The 23,689-nt window shown below is 38.6% G+C and overlaps 1 protein-coding gene across 2 annotated transcripts in view; it reads left to right on the top strand.

Moving 5' to 3' along the window:
* Positions 1 to 9,140, top strand: part of CDKL4 (cyclin dependent kinase like 4) — a 45,372-nt gene extending 36,232 nt beyond the window's left edge. For both annotated transcript variants that reach the window (XM_020288600.2, XM_012788520.3), the window contains exons 9-10: positions 1,678 to 1,812; positions 4,445 to 9,140. In XM_020288600.2, the coding sequence (XP_020144189.1) occupies positions 1,678 to 1,812; positions 4,445 to 4,546 (237 nt within the window). In that variant the 3' untranslated portion in view covers positions 4,547 to 9,140. The remainder of the gene's footprint in view (positions 1 to 1,677; positions 1,813 to 4,444) is intronic.
* Positions 9,141 to 23,689: the final 14,549 nt, after the last annotated feature.

Genomic DNA, 23,689 nt, shown 5'->3' with positions numbered 1-23,689 from the left:
ATCCTAAAAGCCCTTTGGGGGATGAGTATGAGGATACCAGAGAAAGTATCTATCTTTAACAATCAAGTTCTGTCTATAGCAGTGGTTTCTAAACATGACTACTCATCAGAGTGACCTGAGAGCTTTTTAAAAATACCGATTTCAGTATCTAGCCTTGGATTCGCAGAAGCAGAATCTCCATGAGTGGGACCTTGACGTTTGTATCTTTAAACACCTATGTTGTTATCATAGGTGACTATGATAACTAGCTTAGTTTGAGACTCATCTGATCTAGACAGTGAGGCCATTTGGATGACCCTGCAGTCAACTCCATAGATTGGCCTTTGTGCTAGTGCTGGTCACTGCCGTGGTGCTACCCAGAGTGCTGGATTGCCTCTCTGGGTCCTCAGGTATTTCAGTCTGAGTCCTCCTGAGACTCAGAGTCTGATACCTCTGTGCTCTCAGACTCCCTATACCACTGCTCCACTTGACCTCAGCTGCCATCTATCATGATTCACTCTGTGGGTCCTGTCCTCACAGCAAACTCAAACTCCTGGGCTCAAGTGATCCTCCTGCTTCAGCCTCCCGAGTAGCTGGGACTCCAGGCATGTGCCACCATGCCCTGATAATTTTTTGTATATATATTTTTAGTTGGTCAATTAATTTCTTTCTATTTTTAGTAGAGACAAGGTCTCGCTCAGGCTGGTTTCGAACTCATGACCTGGAGCAATCCACCCGCCTCAGCCTCCCAGAGTGCTAGGATTACAGGCATGAGCCACCATGCCTGGCCCATGACCTTGTTCCTGACAGGTTATTCCCACCCACCTGCAATTTAGCCAAACCTCCAAGGCAGAAGAGAGGTGTCAAGCACTGCAGGCCAGCCTCTTCTCAGGTGAAGGCTAGAAACTACCTGTGGTTACTCCTCCAACTAACCTGAAAACTCCTTAGAAGCCAACTTTAGGGCACAAAAACTCCAAGGTACAGGATGAGTTCCCTGTCCTCATCTCCAAAGGTAAAGGACACTGTTGGCTTACTAAGATTCTAGATGAAACTAGGTATGTTATGCAACTATTTGATTTAGACCCATAAGTATCAACTTGAGACTCTAACCCCTCTGCTGTCATGGTCCTCCCCACTCTTAGAGGCAGAGCCTAATTGCTTCCAATGGCCTCAAATACAAAGAGTCATAATGCTACCTTTTCCTTTTCGCTCATTAGTATTCTTACATGAATAATTATTCCATTTCCCTTTGTTTTAGGTTCTTTCTTGGTACTGAGGTTCACACTTCCTCAGCCATCTCCTCAAACCAGCGGTTCTCAAACTTGAGCACATGGGTATTAGAACCACCCACATGGCTTGTTAAACACAAACTGCTGGGCCCCATCCAGTGCTTTGCATCCAATTCTGTGGGTGTGGAGTGGGATCCAATAACTTGCATTTCTAACAAGTTCCCAGTGATGCTGATGTTGCTTTGAAGACTCCTGCAAATGATTTGCATTGCCTAGTGGTGGGAAGATGTCTTTGGTGGGAAAAGAAGAGCAATTCTAGCTATGAACAAATTTGAAGTGCTTGATAATACACAAACTTATAATTTTCTAAACTCATATTTACTCTATTAAGTTATTATTCAGGTTTAGGGCACAGGAACAAAATAAGTCCCTCTCTTAATATCTTCTTTGCTTTTCTGTTCTTCCAAAGGGGTGTCTGAAGATGAATCCAGATGACAGATTAACATGTGCCCAACTCCTGGAGAGCTCCTACTTTGATTCTTTTCGAGATGACCAAATTAAAAGAAAAGCACGTAATGAGGGAAGAAACAGAAGACGTCAGCAGGTACCTCCACTCAAAAGTTAAAGTGCTATAAAAATAATTTTTTTTGTTTTTGTTTTAGTTTTTCTACCTTTCAAAGGGAGACTAGATGGACTCCAAGACTTTTACTTAGTGCTGGTTTAGATGTATTTGTTTATCTTAATAAATATTGGTGATTGATATAATAAAACCATAGAATTGTGCAAAATATCCAGATTGTTGCAAAATCTTATTCCAAAGACACTTGAATTAAAAATCTGTACACAACTTTTTTTGCTATTCTGATTGGATATACCACCCACAAGATCATATACCCAAAAAAATATAACAATTTCATACACTCAAACCCCATTACAACAGGTTTGTTTTGCCAGCATTACACAGGAATTCCAGTATCTTTCTGTAGCCTCCAGATGTACAAAAAAAGGAAACTTGACTCCTCCATCTTTTCACCCACAGCAGCCACCTAAGTCTGCCTTTCCCAGGCTTTTTCTTAAATCCAAGAACAAGCTCTGCCAGATATAGAGAAATGAAACCCAGACACCTGGGAACCAAATTCCATCCTTGGGGATGATATCACAGAACCATATGGTGACTAATATGACAAACATTAATTCTGGAGTTTATTAGGTGACTGTCCTTCATTTGCTTTCAGAAAACTTTGAAGTTAAAACATAAACTCCATAGAAGTAGGTTTGTTTTAGTTTGGGGTTTTTTTTTTTTCTTTCCTTATAAACCCAGCACCTAAAACAACACCTAACACATAGAAGGGACACAATAAATATTATTAAAATAAATAAGTAGATGAACATGCTTATTAATAAACCAAGTTGGTGATTTTCAATTTATTAACAGCTGACAATCGTCACATTTTGTATTTGCTTAATCTCTCTACTTTCAGTCTGATTTTTAGTCATTTATCTTCTCATTAGCATGTCTTCCATAAAAGAAGAAAATGGTCTTTCTTTTTCTGACCTTTTAATTGTTAAGACAAATGTTTGTTGGGAAAGATCAAACTAATCAAAAAGATGAAATGTTAAATTATTTCTGTGTATTCAAAATCTCTGGGCATCCAAATGTTTTTATTTTTTTTTATTTTTCTTGAGACAGAGTCTCACTCTGTTGCCCGGACTAGAGTCCCATGACGTCAACCTAGCTCACAGCAACCTCAAACTTCTGGGCTCAAGCAATCCTCCTGCCTCAGCCTCCCAAGTAGCTGGGACTACAGACATGCGCCACCATGCCTGGCTAATTTTTTTTTTTGTATATACATATATTTTTTAGTTATCCAGCTAATTTCTTTCTATTTTTTTAGTAGAGACGGGGTCTCGCCCTTGCTCAGGCTGATCTCGAACTCCTGAGCTCAAATTATACTCTTGCCTTGGCCTTCCCAGAGTTCTAGAATTACTGGTGTGAGCCACCATGCCCGGCCCAAATTTTTATTACATAGTCCATTTTGCCCTTTACTGTTAAGTGTTTGCAAATCAAGCCCAGTGCAGCTTACACTTAACAAAAAGATTAGAGTGTGTTCAAGTAAGTCTAAGGCAGCAATCAGGAAGTGTGGAATGTGTGTAAAAGTACACCATCCATTTAAGAACACTTCACCAGGTTCCCCACCATCAGCCTGGGAGGGCAAACAGTAGGTCCCCCACTCACTTTCTTTTGGGGGATCTGTCACCATATTCACCTCGAGGGGCTTGGGTGCTGCTGTCCCTTCACAGCCAGTTCTTGCTTGGGTTGACAGCTGTGCTGCCCTTTCAGTGACTGTAGCCCAACTAATACAGAGCAGGGACTTACGTTAGGCCTTCAAAAGCAAAAGGAAAAGGAACACAAAGGGCGGCATGCACCTAGAGAATCTCATCTACAAAGATTAGGTCGTGTTCTCCAGGTCCTTAGTAAACTGCATGCTGTCACCTCCGTGTGGTAGGCTCCACTGGCACCCAGCACGAGGCCATGCTGAACAGCTTCCTCCTTCAGCTGAGGGGCCAAAGAGCAAGGCCAAGAGGAAGGAAAGGGTGGCTTTCAGGTTCTGGTTTTCTTTCAAAGACACACCTCTTTCTTAGACAATTTACCGTATCAGAAAATAAGCTAAAAATTGCAGACCTGTCTTTTTGTTCATTGTGGTTTCACTTTGTGGGTTCAAATTTCTACCTGGATCTCAGTTTCTAGATCTCTGAGTAGATGACCAGCAATTTTCTTAAGGCTAACTTTCTTAAAGTTGTTAGTAAAAAGGTTTTAAGCCTTACCTGTTCTGCCAATAACCTAACTATTAAAAATTTGAGATGAGTACAGTGTAGACTCCTGGAATTATTATTTAATAGTTAGTGGGCATCTATCTTCTAAACACTGGCTAGATACTCAGAAGTAAGTAAGAAGAAATAAATAATTTTAACATTATTTAAATGACTTAAATAATATTAAAATAAATAATAGTACATCCATGAGAATCCTAGAATAAGTAATAGAACCTAATTTTTAGGTGTCAGAGGATCACATTTTTTGGAAAGGTAACAACCAATTTGCTTAATTTCAAATTGATGTTTTTTGACATCTTTGTGCCATAAGTAACCTTTTGTTTTACCATCTTTAAATAAAACTGTACAAATAGGAATTGTTTTCAATTTACTTTCTTATTTTTGTCTCATTCTGCTACTAGAATCAACTGTTGCCTCTCATACCAGGAAGCCACATCTCCCCCACACCTGATGGAAGAAAACAAGTCCTCCAGTTAAAATTTGATCATCTTCCAAACATTTAGGAAAATGTTCTTTCAAGTGCAAAGTAATTTAATATGTACACATTTTTGTACAAGTGAGATAGGAATTCTCAGTGTTTCAAATGCAAATGAGCCATATGAAAATTAAGATGCCTTCCAGAATTGTTTTGCTCTAATCTTTGCTGATTCCTTTCCCCGTGCTTTTTACATGCCAACTTTATCTTTTAGAACATTTTCTTTAAATGTTATAAAGCCTAAACCTGCACATATGGAGGAGACATTTTCAATTTCATCAGAGCAGCCCCTCCGAAGGCACTTTCTATTGAGAATTTGTGGGCTTGTACTTTGACTTATGAAAAAGATTTACATTTATCATATTGCTTCAGCTGACCACATCACATGTGAAAGTAAACAGCCTGCTTAGCTGCTGTCTAAGGGATGAGATTATGTTCCTGCATTTTAATTCACTCTTATTGTACCCAGGTCTGCTGAGTAATGCTCATATTTTATTGGTGTTTTTATATTCATGTAGGAATGGAACCTTGAAAGGTCATCTAGGTTTATCCCTTGATTCCAGGGCAGACTCTACTTTCTCTGTCTCATGAGACATTGATGATTCTATTTTTAAAGCTAGCTAGAAAAAATTCCATACAAATTCCATACATTAGCAAATAGTGGACGAACGACAAGAAATCACCATCCTCATGACAGTAACACCTCAGATAATTGGCTGCCGACTCTAATGCTATCCTCTGCCACATCGTGGTTCCTAATCCTTTTCCTCCTCCTGGCTAAATCATCTCAGTACCTGAACTAATCCTCCTATGTGTTGTCTAAATAGGTCATTGCCAATACTCTCTTCCAACATTTGCATCTATAGCCTCCATGAACTTGTGCAGCCCTAAGCTAGTGAGTGCATAATAATCAGGTTGGTTTGTAAACATATATGAGGGCAGGAAGATTATCTTTCAGTTAATTGCATTTTGTGTCTCTTACAAAAAAAAAAAGAAAAACAAAGTAAAACACTTCCATAGGTGAGCTGAATTTACTTCAGGATATTTTCCCAAGTAAATTTGACATACATACATATATATACATATATTTACAAATATGCACTTATAAATTTTGAAGCGCTAGTAGATGACTTTTATCCTAGACATCTAAAAATGATGCAGAATCTTTGAAAGTACTTTTAGTTTGCTAAGAAAGAATTCACTTAAAATAATAGCATGGGCTATCTATTATTGTCTAGCAATGTTGTCAAATTTTGCAAATACACATTATTCCAGAAATCTTTTGTATCTGGCACCAAAAGTTAAGTATATATTGTTATTAAGGAAATAGTAACACCTTATGTTCATCTCTAAAAGTCTGTTTTGTACTTGTAAACTTCCAAAGAATCTCATTCGGTTATTTGGAAGCATCCATTCAGTCAGCAGTTATGGCATCTAAACAATAGATCTTTGCTCATGGGAAGGACTTTTTAAATGGGCTGATTAACATTCTTAGTGTGAATATAAGCTATTCGGACCTTTTTATTTTCATCTTGTTATCAAGAATGTGCCTTTTCAGATTTGTATGTTTCTTCCATTTTTAATAGTATGATACTACAGGTGCAAGGAAAATGGGAAATGAAAGATAAGAAGCAACTTTGCTGAAAGATTTATTTTTAGTTTTCATAGTTTTTTTTTCTTTTAAGCCTTCTTATTACCAAACTACTTCTGCTTCTACAGCTCATATGTATTTTCATATATATACCTATATATATATCACATACATGTATATATATGTATATATATATATGTCCACATCATACGTATGGGTTCAGAAAATAAGAAGACAACACATGACTCCATTACCCATTTTGCTTGCAATTATGCTTCAGACAACAACGGAGTTTTCGGCAGGGGCTGGTAGGGTAACTATCTTCCCTTGTTTTTGTTTACATTTAAAAATTAATTCAACCCACCATTTCTCTTTTTCATTATTTTTCCTCCGACAAAACCATCATTTAGCTATCACTGGGGAGGGGAGAGGGGAAAACATTTAGTGCTTAGAAAAATGTTCTAATGCAGCCATATGACCACAAAGAAAAAATAATCTTCTGATGACATTTGCCTGTTTGACCCAGGCCACCTAGCGCTGCTGCTGCCTGTTACCGCTCAAGGGCACAAATCTGAAGCTGCAGTTCTTTTCTGTTTCAAGTGCAGATCTCTCAGCTCTGTGCTGCACACAATTCTTTGCACTTCTCAGCCCCATGGAAGACACTTGCACTTCAGCGTCTAGTACCCAAATTATGTCATGACTTTTGTAACATGTATCTTTAGCCAAAGAGTCTTTCCCCAAGCTCTTCACAGAAGCCCACTTGATTCCATAAGCATGTGTTTTTTTGGACTCTCGATCACCTGGGTCTTGCCTCGTCTGCTAACTTTCAAGCCTTGTAATTTATTTCTGTATTAATAGTTCTTTCCTGATGCTGTTCAAACTCTGCAGCAGCATGGGGAGTGGACGCCACTCAAGTGCTCCTCTGTGCTCCACCTCCTCACGACCTCTTCCCACCGTGGCTTCCTCAAACTTTCCATGCTCCTGTACCTGAGAGTCTCCAAACAGTTTTTTTGTTTGTTAGTTTTGCTCAGTATTTTCAGACCATTAAAAATATAGACTTTACCTGTTCTTGGAGCTCCCCATAGAAAAGGGCATTTATTCAGACCTCTCTCAGGGAGCGGGTGTGCTTGGAGACTGTCTTTGGTCTGTGTTTCACTCCTGGTGATATTTGAATGTAATTGTTCCAGCTTGCCTCAACCACAAAGCCCTTTAAGGACATCACTTTTTGAAGATAATTTTAACTAGACTGAATCATTAAAAAGTTGTGTCCCAGAGGCTTTTGAATCCTTGGGATTACAGAGATGATTATAAAGGGTAAAAACTAAGCTCTCAAGGAATGAAGAGTTGAAACAGAAAGTAGATTTGCTTTCTTCTAAATTAGGTATATCACTGTTCTTCATTGCTTTTGCAGGTTTCCCAAATTACAAGACATAAAAAAATTAAAGTTATTTTGAAACTTTTTTTTTTTAGTTCTAAAGATTTTTTTGCTCTGCTAGCTTACTTGCCATAGAATTACAATTTTTCAAAAAGTTGGTACTGTCTTAGTCATTTGTCACTACTAATGATTTCTAACGCAGGTTTTGAAACAACTTAAGTGGCACAGAATTCTCAAAAAAATAAATGTTTAAAGATTTAAGAAGTACCATCAGAAAGGAATGATCCTAAAATTCCACAATAGTAATATCTTGAAAAAACTGGTGAGTCAGGCTTAAGTATCAGCTTCAACGTAAGTATACAGATTTTGAATGCATGTAGTTAGGACTTAAAAATAAAATGCCACTCACAAGCCAATTAATGTTCTGGATATGTGTTTATTTTCTAAGAATATCATTAACAGCTTCTTTCTAGTTTTAGTAAAAGACTAAATGACTGTAAGAGCGGTAGTTAGAGAATAATAGAAAGATCATTTGGTCTGGAAATTACAACTAGGTTCTAGGCCAGGCTTGCAACTCTTTGTGTAGCCTTAGCCCAGCGTGTAACTTTTCTGTGCCTTCATTTTGTAATTTGTAAAATGAGAGAGTAGTTAAGCTAGATGAGTTTAAGCTTCCCCTTTAGCTGTAAACTTCTGTGACTCTCTGTAGCACATAGTGTTTGCACCTTGGTCATATCTCCTGCTAGAAGAGGCTTTCTAGAGATTGTTTTTTATTAATAATTCCAGGATAAATTTTTAGTGTTTATGATCTAGCCAGGAGCTAGGAGTTACCTTTCTCTCTCTTCTTTCCCTCCTGCTTACTTTCTTTCATGCTCACACAAACACATACTCACGACCACACCCTTCTAGCTCTATCAATAGTAGTTTATAGAACTTTCTGCACACTTGCCATTAAATAAAAGTAGTAGTTTACAGACAACTAACAGAGGTTAAACTTTATAAGGAAAGTGTATTTTGAAGCTAATTATCACTATGTTTTAGTTAATATAAATAAAATAGGTGTGCTTTTAAAATGCAGAGTAATATGTACTCATTCTTTGATGTTTTAATCTAACTCTACTTAGCTTGGAAATGACACATATACTCTAAAATATGAAGATATCCATCAAAGCAAAGATCATTTAGCAAAATTTTAGTAGTTTTAGTAAAGGATAACTTAATAAAATTCTACAAATAAATTTGAACTACACACATTTTATATTTTAGCAACAAAGACTTGGGCTCAGTCAACTTTTTAGTTACACATGTGATTTACTCAAGCTCAAAAATGGTAATGCTACCCAACAGGTATATAAATAGTTTGCATTTTTAAAGTTAAAATTTTTCTGTCGTGAACACTACTCAGTGACCATATATCTAAATATCATCACGTTGAAGATGCTCTGTGTCTACTTGTGCTTTTAGAACATATTTGTATAGTAGCAGGTGTACCTCAACTCACTTGAAATTGTAGCTATATGTTAATTAGTATTTGGTCATTAGCATAATGGTAATTATGCTAATGTAGTGAAACCGTTCACTACAAAGCAGTTTTAGTTGTATTATGTTAAATATAAATAATATAGTATTTTTAAAAATTTAGTTTAAGATATTTAGAAAAACCACATTTGCAATTAAATACTTTGGTAACTTTATATTTGTATATATAATTTAACCTGAATATATTCTTTAGCTTATTTTAATAAAAGATAGAAATATTTCTGTCTCCTCATTTCTATTCAACTCAGCTAGTGGTTCATTTTCTAATACTTCGTATTTAAATGAGAAAAACTATTTATCTTCATATATAAATTCTCTAATTTGGCATTTATATTAATTTTCGATTGGTTGGAATGTCTAAACATGGCAAGCTATTCTTTTTTGTGCCTTGGGTTGGAAAGTTTTACAAATAGAAAAACTAACAAAATCTTTCCCAGTCTGACTAGCTAGATGTTTATCCCTGAGAACATCTCCACAATTTTACCTTAAGGCTGTAAGAATCTTTTTCTTTCAATTTATCAAAATATTTCTCTGACCCTTTACAATACTGAAGCTACAGATGTGAAATTTTCTCATATCTTCAATTCCAGGCTATCACAGTAGTTTCTGTTGTGGGTAAAAGGTGAAAAAGGCTTGAGACCAAACTCAGACTAATGATCAAAAGAGAGAAAAACAATTATAAAACAATTAATGAGGTCACTATTTAAATATGCTTCAATTCTCTTATTTTCTTTTTGAACTAACCTTTCTACTTTTGTTATTTTTAATGCTGCCTGTGATTGAAAGAGTATAGTCGATTGTTTCTAATGATGACTGCAATAATTTCTCCCATCCCCATGCCTATTGCAATGACACCTGCCACTCCTTTTGTCAAGAGGTGAAGTTGCCTTCCTCCGTCCCCACCTGAATCCTGGCTGGCCTTGTGACCTCCTGAGGCACACAGAATGCATCAGAGGTGATGCTGTGCCATTTTGTGATCTAGCCCTTGAAGGGCCTGGCAGCTTCTGCCTCCTCTCTCTGGGGAAGCCAGCTACCATGCTGCAAAGGAGCTTAGGCTGGACCGCTAAGACACCACATGGAGAGAAAGAGACCATTGGAAGAGCACCAAAGAGCCAGACCCCTAAGTGAAGCCTTCCTGCACCTTCCAACTCAGCACAGCCACCAGCCAGATGTAGCCAAACGAGTGCCTCTAGCCAGCACCAAGTAGAACAGGATAACTGCCCACCTGAGCCCAGTCAGCCCACAGGAATTGTGAGAAATAATAAATCACTGTTGTTTTTAGTCACTACGTTTTGGGATGATTTGTTATACAGCAGTAGATAACTGAAACAGTATTTCTTTAAATCACATGTCATTACAGTTGAAAACATGTTCTCAAATTATATGCACATTTAAAGTAAGGCATAAGATCTGATGTTATTTAATTTAGAACTCTAAGTACAATCTAGGGAATCTAAAAATCATTTGTCATTGGTACCCATTGGCCTCTGTCTTTGAATCTCAATTATCTTAGTCAAAGCTGCTATGCTTCCAAGGGGGGCATCATCTTCTCATAAAACAAGGGTCACCATCCTGTGGGAGAAAGCTAAAGCACCGTAATGAAGAAATGGTCATGACATTGTATTTTACCAATATATAAGTATATTCCTGCTAGAAATTTGCCCAGTTTTTTCACAGTGGCCTAAAAGAAAACTTCTTTTCTTTCTTTCTTTTTTTTTTTTTTTTTTGGTAGAGACAGGGTCTTGCTATTTTGCCCAGGTTGGACTTGAACTCCTAGCCTCAAGCAATCCTCCGGCCTCAGCCTCCCGAGTAGCTGAGACTCCAGGCGCACCACTGCACCTGGCTGAAACTTTCTTCTTTTGGCAAGAAAAATATCCACATCTGTGTTAGATAGCTGGATAGATGCTAGGCTGTTAGTTTTCTACCTTTGCCCAAAAAACAATCAGTAAATTTGAGTCCTGGTGGGTCCTTCTTAACCAGTGCTCCTCACCCTTCCTCTCGCTCACCAGCCATAGCTAGTGACCATCTTCTGTGTGTTGAGGGAAAAGGCTGGTCTTAGGGCATGAGAAGAGCTTCTCCTCATACCAAAAGGGTCTCTAGCAGCATTGAGTATTCAGGATGGCTGGTGCCGCTGTCTTTCCACACTTGCCCTCTTCCTCTTTAGATGGAAAGACATCCAACCAAGGTCAGGTTTTGGCTTTGCAAAGATGACTTCTGATCATTGGTGTCTTCAACACTAAAACAAAGAAAATAATACCTACCTCTTGAGGGTGTTAAAAGTATTAAAACAATTATATTAATTTTGTGATATAAAGAGCTACATAAATATTAGTTATTATTCTCTTCACCCTTTAGAGCTTCTTGAGTATATTAACTTCCACAGTTAATATTTGGTTCCTTGAAAAAAATCCATTATATTTTTTTAATGCAGTGGTTGTCATGTGCCCCACACCTCCAAAACAATGTGAGACCTCATCCTACTACTCAACTGCATGCATTTTCCACTTGGTGGCTTTTGCATTCCTACCATGAAAAGACTCCTGTCTTCCAGCAGACAGATATGTCACACTGTTCTTTTTATACCAATTTAGTTTATTGGCACTCTGAAATGTTTACTTATTGTCTAGCGAGCACTGTCAACTGAAGACAATCCGCCTTCAGTGTATACAGTCACCAAGAGGAACCAGCCTAATGAGGTTTGTGCCAGGAAGGCACAAATTGAGATCTCAATAGAAAACTTAAAGAAGACACCAGCACGAACATCATGAAATAAACCTGATCATGACTCCAAGAGATTTCCTGAAGGACTGAAGTGATGAGAACCTCAAACTCCCGGGCTCAAGCGATCCTCCTGCCTCAGCCTCCCGAGTAGCTGGGACTACAGGCATGCGCCACCATGCCTGGCTAATTTTTTCTCTCTATATATATATATATATATTTTTTTTTAGTTGTCTGGATAATTTCTTTCTATTTTTTGGTAGAGATGTGGTCTCGCTCTTGCTCAGGCTGGTCTCGAACTCCTGACCTCAAGTGATCCTCCTGCCTTGGCCTCCCAGAGTGCTAGGATTATAGGCATGAGCCACCGCACCCAACCAGAAAAAAGCATTTTAGGGATGTGAATACAGAAAACAAATTTGTGTTCATTAGACAGTCTGGGGTGATTAGCTATAAGAAACAACTAGAAAAAATGTGAGTGATCCAGGCTAGAGACTCAAGTCTTAATTTAAGCTGTATATTCTGGGGACTGAAACCATATGAGCAATTTATTTCCCTGAGGCAGTAAGGGAGTGCTGTGAGCGGGAAGAAAATTCAGTCCTAATCCTTGAGAAATACTTGCAGTGAGAGAAAATTGTGAGAAGAGGAACCATCAGAAGCACCAGCTAGAAAGAATCCTTGTAATTTTTACTTGTCCTGAGGAAGTCCCTATTTGAAGATCTCCTTTCCACTGTTCCTCTCCTGCTTTCCTAATTGCTGTCCCCTCTAGCCAACAATTACTTTTCTTGGATTTGAATCCCTATCCTGTCTCATCCTCGCCCGAATTCTCAGAACTCCACTCTGTGCTCTGACAAAGACCTGCCCTGTTACCCAATTTCTTTATTCTGAATTTGCTAATCTCCTCCTACTACTACCTGCAATATTCAGATCAAAGAAAATCACTCTGTATTTCCTCATGTCTAAGAACTCCCTGTAAAATACCAGCACTGTCTTATATAAACTAAATTTGAAAATCATCTTAGATTGAATTCAAATAAATTCCCACAGTATATTTTAAAGATTGGCATCTCTCTGGATGCAGTATATACAGCCTCTTATTCCTTAAATCTATTCTCGTTTAGGAAAAAAAAAATCCTTCACCAAAGTTGGCTCCATCATTCCCACTAAATAATGGGTATTTATTTAGTCATGAATTGACTTCAAGAGACCCATTAAAAGTCCCTTCCTCCATTTCCAAATCCAATTTCCAGATGTAACCCAGGGCTGGTACTATGCCTGACGCCAGGGTGCTGTGCTGGGTTCATGCCTTGACAGCTCACAGTACTTCCAACCGGGAACAAAAGATCTCTTCCCCTGGCGCTATGCACCAGCTTGCTTTTCCCTGTAAGTCGAGCCCTTCATGACTTGAAATTGAGCAAGACCATAATTAATTCTGCCCTACTCACTGGCTGGCCTAGAAGAGATAAAAAATCCCTTCCTCATTCTGCCTTAAATATTTAACATTTAGAAATTAGAACATTTTCAAAATATAATTAGAAATTAGAGTTTCAAAGCAATCCCACTGTGAAGATTAGGGAGATTAAGTACCAGTTGGAATTTTTATGTGAATTTCTTTAAAGGAATAGCTTTCCCAAGACCTGTTCGCCATCATTACTCTGAGAAAATGGAGGTCTGGGCTGGGGTGGGTGGGATGGCTAGGTGTCCAGAGGGCAACATGAGGGCACTGAGCCTTTCCTTAGGGATTGGGAGTGGAGGGTACCATAAGGGAGGAGAAATGGAGCTGGAAACGTGCCTATAGCAAACTTTGTCTGCCTTGAAGATTTACCTTCGCCAGCTTTGGCCATCTCTTCTTCCAAAGAAATTCATCAAAGCAGTGTGGGAAAGTGGAAAACACCTTGACTGAGTTCTAGAGCCAATTCTGCTACTAACTGCACAGTTTGGGGCATATTTCCCTCCCTTCTGGCCCTTCAGTCTGTAATAAGGAGTAGTCAAGCTAGATGATTTTAAAGATCTTTCCAGCTAAGATATTTTGTGAAATGGCATAAACAAAGAGCTGTCATCTATCTATTGTCCTGCTCCTGTGTCCTCTTCCATCCTCCTTTTCTCAGATCTGTTGCAGATTGGATGGAAAGGTAAGGGCCTAGCTAGGGAATCCTATGTTGTCCACTTCACAAGGAAGAAACAAACCAGTCCTGCGTCCTTCCACCTTCCTGACCTAGTCTGAGATCTCTCTTTTCACTCCCATCTGTGGCAGACAGCTAGGTCCACAGTGGCAAAGGCAAAATCCTGGGGGTGCAGTAGCTTTGTAAGGAAAAGCCCAGCTTTCGTTTTTTTAAGCAAGCCAAAGACGTATAAGATGTTTTGTGTTATTCAACACCAGGCTTGGTTTTTGTTTAGTTGTTGCTGTTGTTTGGTTTTGCCTTAGTAAGCACTTTAAACTCCTCGTTGCCATAGATGACGGCATGCCTTAAATAGATGAGCTGGACGCCACTCTGAAGAGGAAGATTCCCATTCTTGCCTAATAAGTGCACAACAGGCCCTTTGATCAATAAAATTGACAAAGAAGAATACACATGGCAGAGAGAATAGCTAGCTATTAAATGCAAGTGAAATTGAAACTTCAATTCGTAAATTGCACAATTCCTAAGGATTAAAGTAAATCCTTGGCCAGGATCCCAAGAAGGCTCCATCTAGCAACATCATTGCCAGGAGATTTTCCGGCACTCTCTCAGTACGCAAAAATCACAGACTATTATTTACAGTGTTTTGGATTTTTATCTCAACCTGCCGACCACACCTATTACCTTATCTTGCAGAGATTTACACAGCGTGTTTTTTTTTTTTAATTTTTAGAATTTCTAATCTCTTAAGGGAACAATAATGACCAATGCAGTCTAATATTTTAGAGAATTTGACAGGACTAAAGCTAGGAAGAAGCATTAAATAACTAGAAATCTCAAGCTTTATGTAGTAAAAAGGAAGGAAATAGTTTAAATCAATATTCTCAATATAAAGCAGCTATCAAATGTTGAAATACAAATCGTTAATACATTATGGAGGCAAATTATGGCTTTTTCAATTCATTTTAATTTCACCAATTTATGCAAGTATTATGTATTTACTATATTAATACATACTTTTTTTTTTTTTTTTGAGACAGAGTCTTGCTCTTGCCTGGGCTAGAGTACAGTGGCATCAACATAGCTCACTGCAACTTCCAATGCCTGGGCTCAAGCCATCCTTCTGCCTCAGCCTCCCAAGTAGCTACAGATGCTTGCCACCATGTTGGCTAATTTATTATTTTAATTGACGAATAAAAATTATATATATATTTATTATTATTACAACATGGTGTTTTGAAATATATATACTTTGCGGAATGGCTAAATTAAGCTAAGTAGCATATGCATTACCTCACATACTTATCTTTTTTTAATGATTAGAACACTTATAATCAATTATCTTAGCAATTTTCAGAAATGTAATACATTGTTATTAAATATAGTCACCATATTGTACAATAGATCTCTTGAACTCATTCCTCCTATCTAACTGAAATTTTGTATCCTTTGACCAACATTTCTTCAACCTATACAATTACCTTTCTTCTGATGGCCTTGAAGTTCTTGGTAGATTAACTGGTCCAAGGGAACTAAGTTGCATTAAGCCCTTATCAGATGCTAGGCATTCTACTGGAGGCTTTATATATATTCTCTCCTGTACTTTCCCAGACAATGTAGGAAGTAGGTTTTGTTATCCACATTTTACAAATAAGAAATCTCAGGTTCAGACAGGTAGCCAGAAATTGATAGAGTCAGCTTTAAAAATTTCCACCAAAATTTTCACTTATTCTTTGCATTTAAAATTGATAAACATTAACTGTTGAAAGCCACGTCCCCTGCTTTGAGGCATTTTCAATTTTCACTCAACTTTTACAACTTGATATTTGTGATTTCTCTACTGCCAACCTTAATTAAATAACTGTAAAAACACTGTGTCCTTAGCTAACTGGCTAGCTCTAAGTCTTAACAAAAATGTTTGGTCTTTTTTTGTGGACATCAGATCAGATTTGTAAGTGCAGTGATTTGCATATTCCTCTTCTGTATATGCAAGGTCTGACTCTAACCATAGTGCCTGGTGTAAAATTAGCATGAAATGTGAACGGACATATGAATACTACATAAAAAGAATTTAAATCAGGGAGTCCTTTGTGAGATTATGCCAAAGTTCTGATTTTACAGATAAGGAAACCAAGGCCTTGAAAAAGTTAAAAGACCCAAAGAAATGTTAAACATAGATTAAGTACGTGGTCAAAACCATATTTGTTTATTTAACTATTTATATCTCCTTATTGTCTTCTATGATAATGGGTTTGAGGCAGTTTTTATGTATAATTATAAAATAAAAATAATTTTGAAAAGCAAGGATGATAAAATTGTTCAAAAATAGATAGTGGTGATGGTTGTACAATCTGTGACTATACTAAAAAAAACCCCCACTGAATTGTATACTTTAAAAGGGTGAATTTTATGGCACATCAATTAAATTTCAATAAAACATTTTTTAAAAGCTTGGCTATATTTATTTTTTAAAAATAGAATAGATGTAAAACCATGGAATGATGAATTCTCTTTTCTCAAGTCTATACTAGAATATCGCCAGTGAATTGGCCCCTGTCATCTTAGCATAACGAATCAATAGCGAATTTATCTATTGCCCCCATTTCTGTTAGAGTATTAGACCAGACTTTAAACTTTCTTTTGGAGTTGAGAAATTATTTTCAAATAAGACTCTGGAATATATTTCCAAAGAGGATACATTTTTCCCATGAGAAATTTTCTGAGTAAATTAGAAACCATAAAATTAAGAGTCTTTAGTTAAGAAATGGGAAGTTAGATCTGTTGTTCATGTATACACACATACATTTCAAGCAAAATGCTTTAAGATTAGTATACACAAATTGATGTAGGAATTCCCCTTCTTCAAATTTATCATAGAATATAATGAAATAGGAAAAGATTTGAGAACAAAGATATTCATCGAAGCATTATCATTATTCATAATAATGAAATGGTGGAAATTGTCTAAAACCAGGAGAATTTTAGGGTATAATGAAATATTATGCAGCCCTTTAAAATGTGATTTTTATTTATTTTTAAATTGATATTTTTCAGATGACAGGGATAATAATATATAAAGATTGTGAAAAAAACTAAACCTTCAGCATTTCCCCACAATCCCTTCTCTTAAGAGACAACTAAAGGCCGGGCACAGTGGCTCATGCCTGTAATCCTAGCACTCTGGGAGGCCGAGGCGGGCTGATTGCTCAAGGTCAGGAGTTCAAAACCAGCCTGAGCAAGAGCGAGACCCCTGTCTCTACTATAAATAGAAAGAAATTAATTAGCCAACTAATATATATAGAAAAAATTAGCCAGGCATGGTGGCGCATGCCTGTAGTCCCAGCTACTCGGGAGGCTGAGGCAGAAGAATCGCTTGAGCCAGGCTGACACCATGGCACTCAGTCTAGCCTGGGCAACAAAGTGAGACAGAGTCAAAAAAAAAAAAAAAAGAAAGAAAACAAGAGACAACTAAAATTAAGTGCTTGGTAAATATTTTATATGATCATCCTATAATACGGCTTTGCAGTTTGCTTTTGTATTTTCTAAATTTTCTATGATGAGCATGTTAAAAATAGCATTGCCTCCAAAAATAATATAGGGTTTTTGTAGGCAATCTGGAAAATATAGATAAACTCAAATAAGAAAATAGGAAGTCATTCATAATCTCACTATCCTGAGATAATAACTAGTGCCATTTAGATGGTACTATGTGTATAGACATATTAAATAATATTTACTGTGCATGCATGTATGTATATTTGACAGAAATAAAATTATAGTGGCCATAATTTTTGTGACTGCCCTTTGTCACTTAAATGCATTGTGAACATTTAAAAAAATTATTAAATGCTCTTCTATTAATACAAAATGATGTTTTGGCTACACACTTATAATTTATATATGGGCATTCAGTTGTTACCAGTTTTTGTTTTTATAACTGATGCTCTAAACATTTGTATGAAAAAAAAAACATTTGTATGGATCAATCTCTGTGCATGTATACTGTACTATATTTTTATCTGGACAAACAGCTAGAAATGGAATTGCTGAGTCAGATAGTTTGCAACATTTTAATGCTTCTGATACTTATTGTCCAGACAGTTCAGAAAAAATTTATCAAATTGTCTTCCCAGCAGTAGAATGAGATAGCCATCATTTTCCACACTTTCAGTAGTGCCAGGCATTATTAATCTGGGGACTTTTATTATTTTCCCCGTTTTAAAAAAATGATAAAGGTTTATTATCCAAAATCTATAATGTGCAAATAAAGAGAAGAAAATAAAAATCACTAATATCATCAACCTCTGATTTCCTCTGTGCGTGTGTATACATATGCACATGTACATATATTTCTCCCATCCAAGTACTAACCAGGCCTGACCCTGCTTAGCTTCCAAGATCAGACAAGATCCGGCGCATTCAGGGTGGTATGGCCGTAGACTGTACATATATTTCTAAATTTACTAAATTAAATCATGTGAGTAATAACACTTAATAGTATATATTAATATTACTATTTATTAGACCCAATGCTATTGTTTTAAGGCGAATTCATCTCACCGATCTGAATCTTTACACCCCTATATAATATTAATAATAGTATTCTTAGTATTTAATGTCTCCATTTTTGCAAAAAGAAAACTGAGCAGAGAATTAAGAAACTTGCCCTTGGTAATACAGTTGATATATGGCAGAGCTGAAATGAAGCTCTTTTGGGAGCCCCCCTCCCCGTTCCCATCTCCAGTAGCAGCCCCTAGAAGATTCTGTACTGCGTCTCACTAAAAGCACGCGAGGCTGTCACTCTCCGTCGTGCTCGCTCCGCGTGCTCCCGCCACTCGGCGGTCGCAGTGGAAGAGGAAATCGGCGCGTGCAAAACCGGCTTTGCTGGGGACGACGTCCCCGGAGCCGTGTTCCCCTCCATCGTGGGACCCCAGGCGCCAGGGCGTGAGGGTGTGCTTGGGGCAGCAGATTGCCAGGGGGCGGCGAGGCCCAGGGCGAGCGCCCATCTTCACCCTGCAGTCTGCCACCAGCTGGGACAGCGCGGAGAAGCTCTAGCACCACGTCTCTACAACGAGCTGCGCTTGGCCCAGCAAGGAGCACCCGTGGCTGCTGGCCGAGGACCCCCCCTGGACCCCAAGGCCAGCAGAGAGAAGATGACTCAGATCATGCTTGAGACCTTCAACACCCTGGCCACGTACGTGGCCACCCAGGCCCTGCTCTCCCTGTGCGCTTCTGCTCGTATCAGTGGCATTGTCGTGGACTCTGGAGACGGGTCACTCACAGGTGCCCATCTCTGAGGGCCACCCCCTGCCCACGCCACCCCGCTTCGGGACCTGACCTCGTGCAGATCCTCCCGGAGCGCGGCCGCAGCTTCACCACCGCAGCCAGCAGGAGGTGGGCGCGACGTCGAGGAGAAGCTGTGCTACACAGCCCTGGGCTCGGAGCAGGAGAGGGCAACCGCTGCGTGCCCCTGCTCCCGGGAGAAGAGCTACGGCCAGGTGATCACCACCCGCAACGATTGATTCTGGTGTCCCGAGATGCTCTTCCAGCCTTCCTTCCTGGGTACAGAGTCCTGCGGCATCCGCGAGACCACCTTCAACTCCATCATTAAGTGTGATGTGGACATCCTCCAGGACCTGTGTGCCAACACTTTGCTGTCTGGTGGCACCACCACATACCTAGGCATTGCCTACTGGATGCAGAAGATCATCGCCCTGGTGCCCAACACCAGGAAGATCGAGATCATGGCTTGCCCAGAGAGCAAGTACTCAGCCCCATCCTGGCTGCCCCATCACCTGCCAGCTGGTGAAGTTCAGCAAGCAGGAGTATGATCAGTTGGGCCCATCCATGGTCCACCGCACGTGCTTCTAAATGGACTGCAAGCAGATGCACAGCATTTGCTGCATGAGTTAATGCAGAAGTATAAATTTGCTCCCACAAATGTATACACCCTATGCTAGCCTCCGGAAGCTGCAATAAGCCTTTGAAAAGAAATTTGTCCTTGAAGCTTGTGTCTGGCCCAGCACTAGATTGCAGAACTCCTTGCTGATTTTGACCTTGCTTTCAAGTTAACTGTTCCTTTGATATGTGTTTAATACCCTGTACATATCTTTGATTTGAATGCTTAGTACCTGTGGCTTGGTCACTTTGTGGCTGAAGTGAGAGAACATTCTTGTGGAAGAGAATCCATGCCCGGTGGACCTGTGTGGCCATCAGCCCCTGGATCTGTGCAGGGTATTAGTGTCAGAGAAGACTAGTCCAGGATTTCTCTAGAGGCTGGCAAGAGTTCCTGAACCAAGCCGGGCACGGTGGCTCACGTCTATAATCCTAGTACTCTGGGAGGCAGAGGCGGGAGGATTGCTTGAGCTCAGGAGTTTGAGACTAGCCTGAGCAAGAGAGAGGCCCAGTCTCTACTATAAATAGAAAGAAATTAGCCAAACAACTAAAAATAGACAAAAATTAGCCAAGCATTGTGGCACGTGCCTGTAGTCCCAGCTACTTGGGAGGCTGAGGGAGGAGGTTTGCTTGAGCCCAGGAGTTTGAGGTTGCTGTGAGCTAGGATGATGCCATAGCACTCTAGCCTGGGCAACAGAGTGAGACTCTGTCTCAAAAAAAAGAAAAAGAAAAAGAGTTCCTGAACCAGTTGGCATTTTTGTCTTGCCAGTCCTACAGGGTTGGAAAAGTCCAAGCCTTAGGATCTAGTTTCCTTTCTTATCTCATGTTTTCCTGCTGGAACACTTTGGGTGGTTACATCCTTTTAATTTATGTTAGGTTTTTGTGTGCAATTCTCAATTCTTTAAGAGACGACAACAAATTTTGGTTTTCTACTGGTATATGAGAACATTAGGCCCCAGGAACACATTATTGTATAAGGAAAAATAAAATATTAAAACTATAGTAAACCAGGAAAAAAATTAATTAAAGCATGAGTAATGACCTGACCCCTTTTACTTAAATAAATGAATTTATTACTTTTAACCAAAAGGATGTTTGTATATGTATAAATGATTGAATAAATAAATAAACTGGGGTGAGGGACATCCCCTCCTAACAGAAAAATTCCAAATAATATATGTAGATACTATTCCCTCTAAAAGATGGAACTCAGTTCCCTTTCCCCTTGAGTATGGGTTGGACTTAGTGAATCTCTTCTAAAAAACAGAGAATGGAAAGGTAGAAAAAAAAAATGTGGCTTTACAGTGGAGAAACTGGCAGACTCTACCTTAATCTGTGACCCAGGTTAATATCACCAGTATAAGTCACGTTGGTGGTCTATACCCCAGATCTGACGTGACAAGGAGGCACTTTGGTATTCTTCCCACAACCCATAACCCCAGTAGAACCAGGAGAAAATAACATCAAATAAATCCAAATTGAGAGACAGCCTGCAAAATCCTTGACCAGTACTCCTCAAAACTGTTGAGGTCACGAAGGACCAAGAAACTATCACAGATCAGAGTGGGCTGGGGAGGCATGATGACAAAATGCAATGTGGGATCCCGGATTAGATACTTGAACACAAAAAGGACATTTGTGGAAAAAACTGAATAAATCCAAATAAGATCTGGAATTTAGTGTACCAATGTTGGATTCTGTCCTATGGTAACTTAAGATATTAACATTAGGTGAAACGACATGAGGGGTACACAGAAATGATCAGTGTTATCTTGGCAACTTTTCTGTAAATCTAGAAGTATTCCAAAATTAAAAGTTTATTTTAACAACGACGCTTGTTTCAATATGAACACCTCTTGTGGATAGCAAAGATAAGGGTCCAACTGAGGCAGGCTCTTAAGAATATTAGAATCTGAACCAGGCACTTCTGTTCTTGTTATTGCTCCCAGTAAGGGTCCAGCATCCAGCCAGAGCGATGTCAAAGGGAAAAGTCAGAAGGTACAGGGCAGACCCATCTCTACGGCCTGATCCTAGGGACTGCAACTAGTTTTTCTCCTAGGGTTGGTTTTATAGTTTCTTCAGGACTGAAAGGCCTCTGACACTGATTAGTCCATGCTTCTCATATTTTTCTAACTCTAAATAATAGCAAACAAAGTAGGAGGTGGTACAGACCATTCCTTGGCTTATCTCAAGCATGGAAAAGAAAAGTATGTTAAGATCACCAAGTACCCAGAGAACAATAAAACCCTGTGTGTTATCTTTTGCTGAACTATCTCCCTAATATTTCCTTAGATCATGAACCAGGGCCATATCCCTGACTACAAAGGCCAACTCACTAGGACAAAGGGCACAGTGGATGTGTCATTCCAGGAATTTGTAATGGCAAATGCCCAGCTTTCATGTGCATACGTGCATGTGTGTCCTAAGCATTTGAAAGAGACTATTTGTAGACTTAAACATGAGTATAGCTCTCTTAACCAGTTTGTAATCTGCTGCTTTATTTTTTTTTCACTTAATAAATCATGAATATCTATCCACACTACTAAATGTTCTTCTACAAATCTTCCACAAATATGATCTTATCCAAGATCACATGAATTAAGGGATACACATCAAAGATCTGTGTTTGTTTAAAAGAATGAAATAGATCTCCGTGTGCTCATATTGAACAATCTCCAGGAATTAAGTCTAAAGAGCCAAGGGTAGAACAGTGTGTATAATACACTATCACATACACAAAAGAAAATGATATCGCTATACATACAGATATAGACGATATAGAGGGAGAGAATGTCTCTTGATGGACTGAAAGGGAAACTTGTGTCAGTTGCCTTCAGGGATTGCATTCAGTAGCTGGAGGAGAGAGGTGGAAAAAGGTTCTTTTTTTTTTTTTTTTTTTTTTTTTACTAAATGGCCTTTTGTATCTTTTTAAATTTTATAAGACACTCATGAATTATTTATTTTAAAGGAATATTTTTTAAAATTACATCATAGTGAATGCCTGCCTAGTGCATACATTAGGCTGTTTCTGATTATCACTATTATGTGTGAGGCTGAATGTCACATCTTAGTAGCTGAATCTTTGCCTACACTGATGCCAATTCTCTTCAAATAATTTACTGCAAATACAATTGCTGGATCAAAAGTTTGAGAACATTTTTAGGATTTTTTATATGTTTTACTAAATTCTCTGGAAATGAATTAACATACATCCCCACCATCATATTTCCCTATACCCTCACTAACAGTAAAGAAGAGTTTTTTTTTTTAATTTTCATTTTTGTAGGATAAAAATATAATGTAATCTTTTTTGTTTTCATGAGGAATACATGGATGGTAAGCTTTCCAAGCCCACACATGTATATCTTCATAGTTTTTTCTGTTACAGATTTTTATTTTTATTATTTTTATTGACAGAATCATACTATATTGCTCAGTCTGATCACAAACTCTGGGGCTCAAGCAATCCTTCCTCCTCAGCCTCCCAAGTAGCTGGGACAACAGGCGCATACCACCACACCCAGCCCATTGCAGATTTTAAAGTTCAGAATAATTTTCTTTCACAACTTTGAAGACAGGGCTCCATTACCTTCTGATACCTGGCATTGCCAACATTGAGTCTGATATTATCTGACTCAGCCCCCCTTGTAAGTTATCAGGTTTCTTGTCTCCCCTCTGGAAGCTCTTAGAGTTTAGAGTTCCTATTGGTTGGGTTTTGCTAAATTATATAAATTATACTGCTAATGACCTCAGAATCTTAGTAACTTACAACGAGAAATATTTATTTTCTGCTCATGTGGCAGGTCGGTAGCTATATTTGGCTGCTGCATCTCTGCTCTAGGCTGCAGTTTGAGGACAGGTTCACGTGTCTTCTCATTCAGGGACCCAGGCTAAAGGAGCAGCATCTATAGGGGACATGCCCTTCTCATGGCAGAGAAC

Source organism: Microcebus murinus, chromosome 3 (assembly GCF_040939455.1).
Source record: "Microcebus murinus isolate Inina chromosome 3, M.murinus_Inina_mat1.0, whole genome shotgun sequence".
Classification (NCBI taxonomy): domain Eukaryota; kingdom Metazoa; phylum Chordata; class Mammalia; order Primates; family Cheirogaleidae; genus Microcebus; species Microcebus murinus.
The sequence above is the reverse complement of the archived record's forward strand: the minus strand, read 5'-3'. Positions and strand labels throughout refer to the sequence as shown.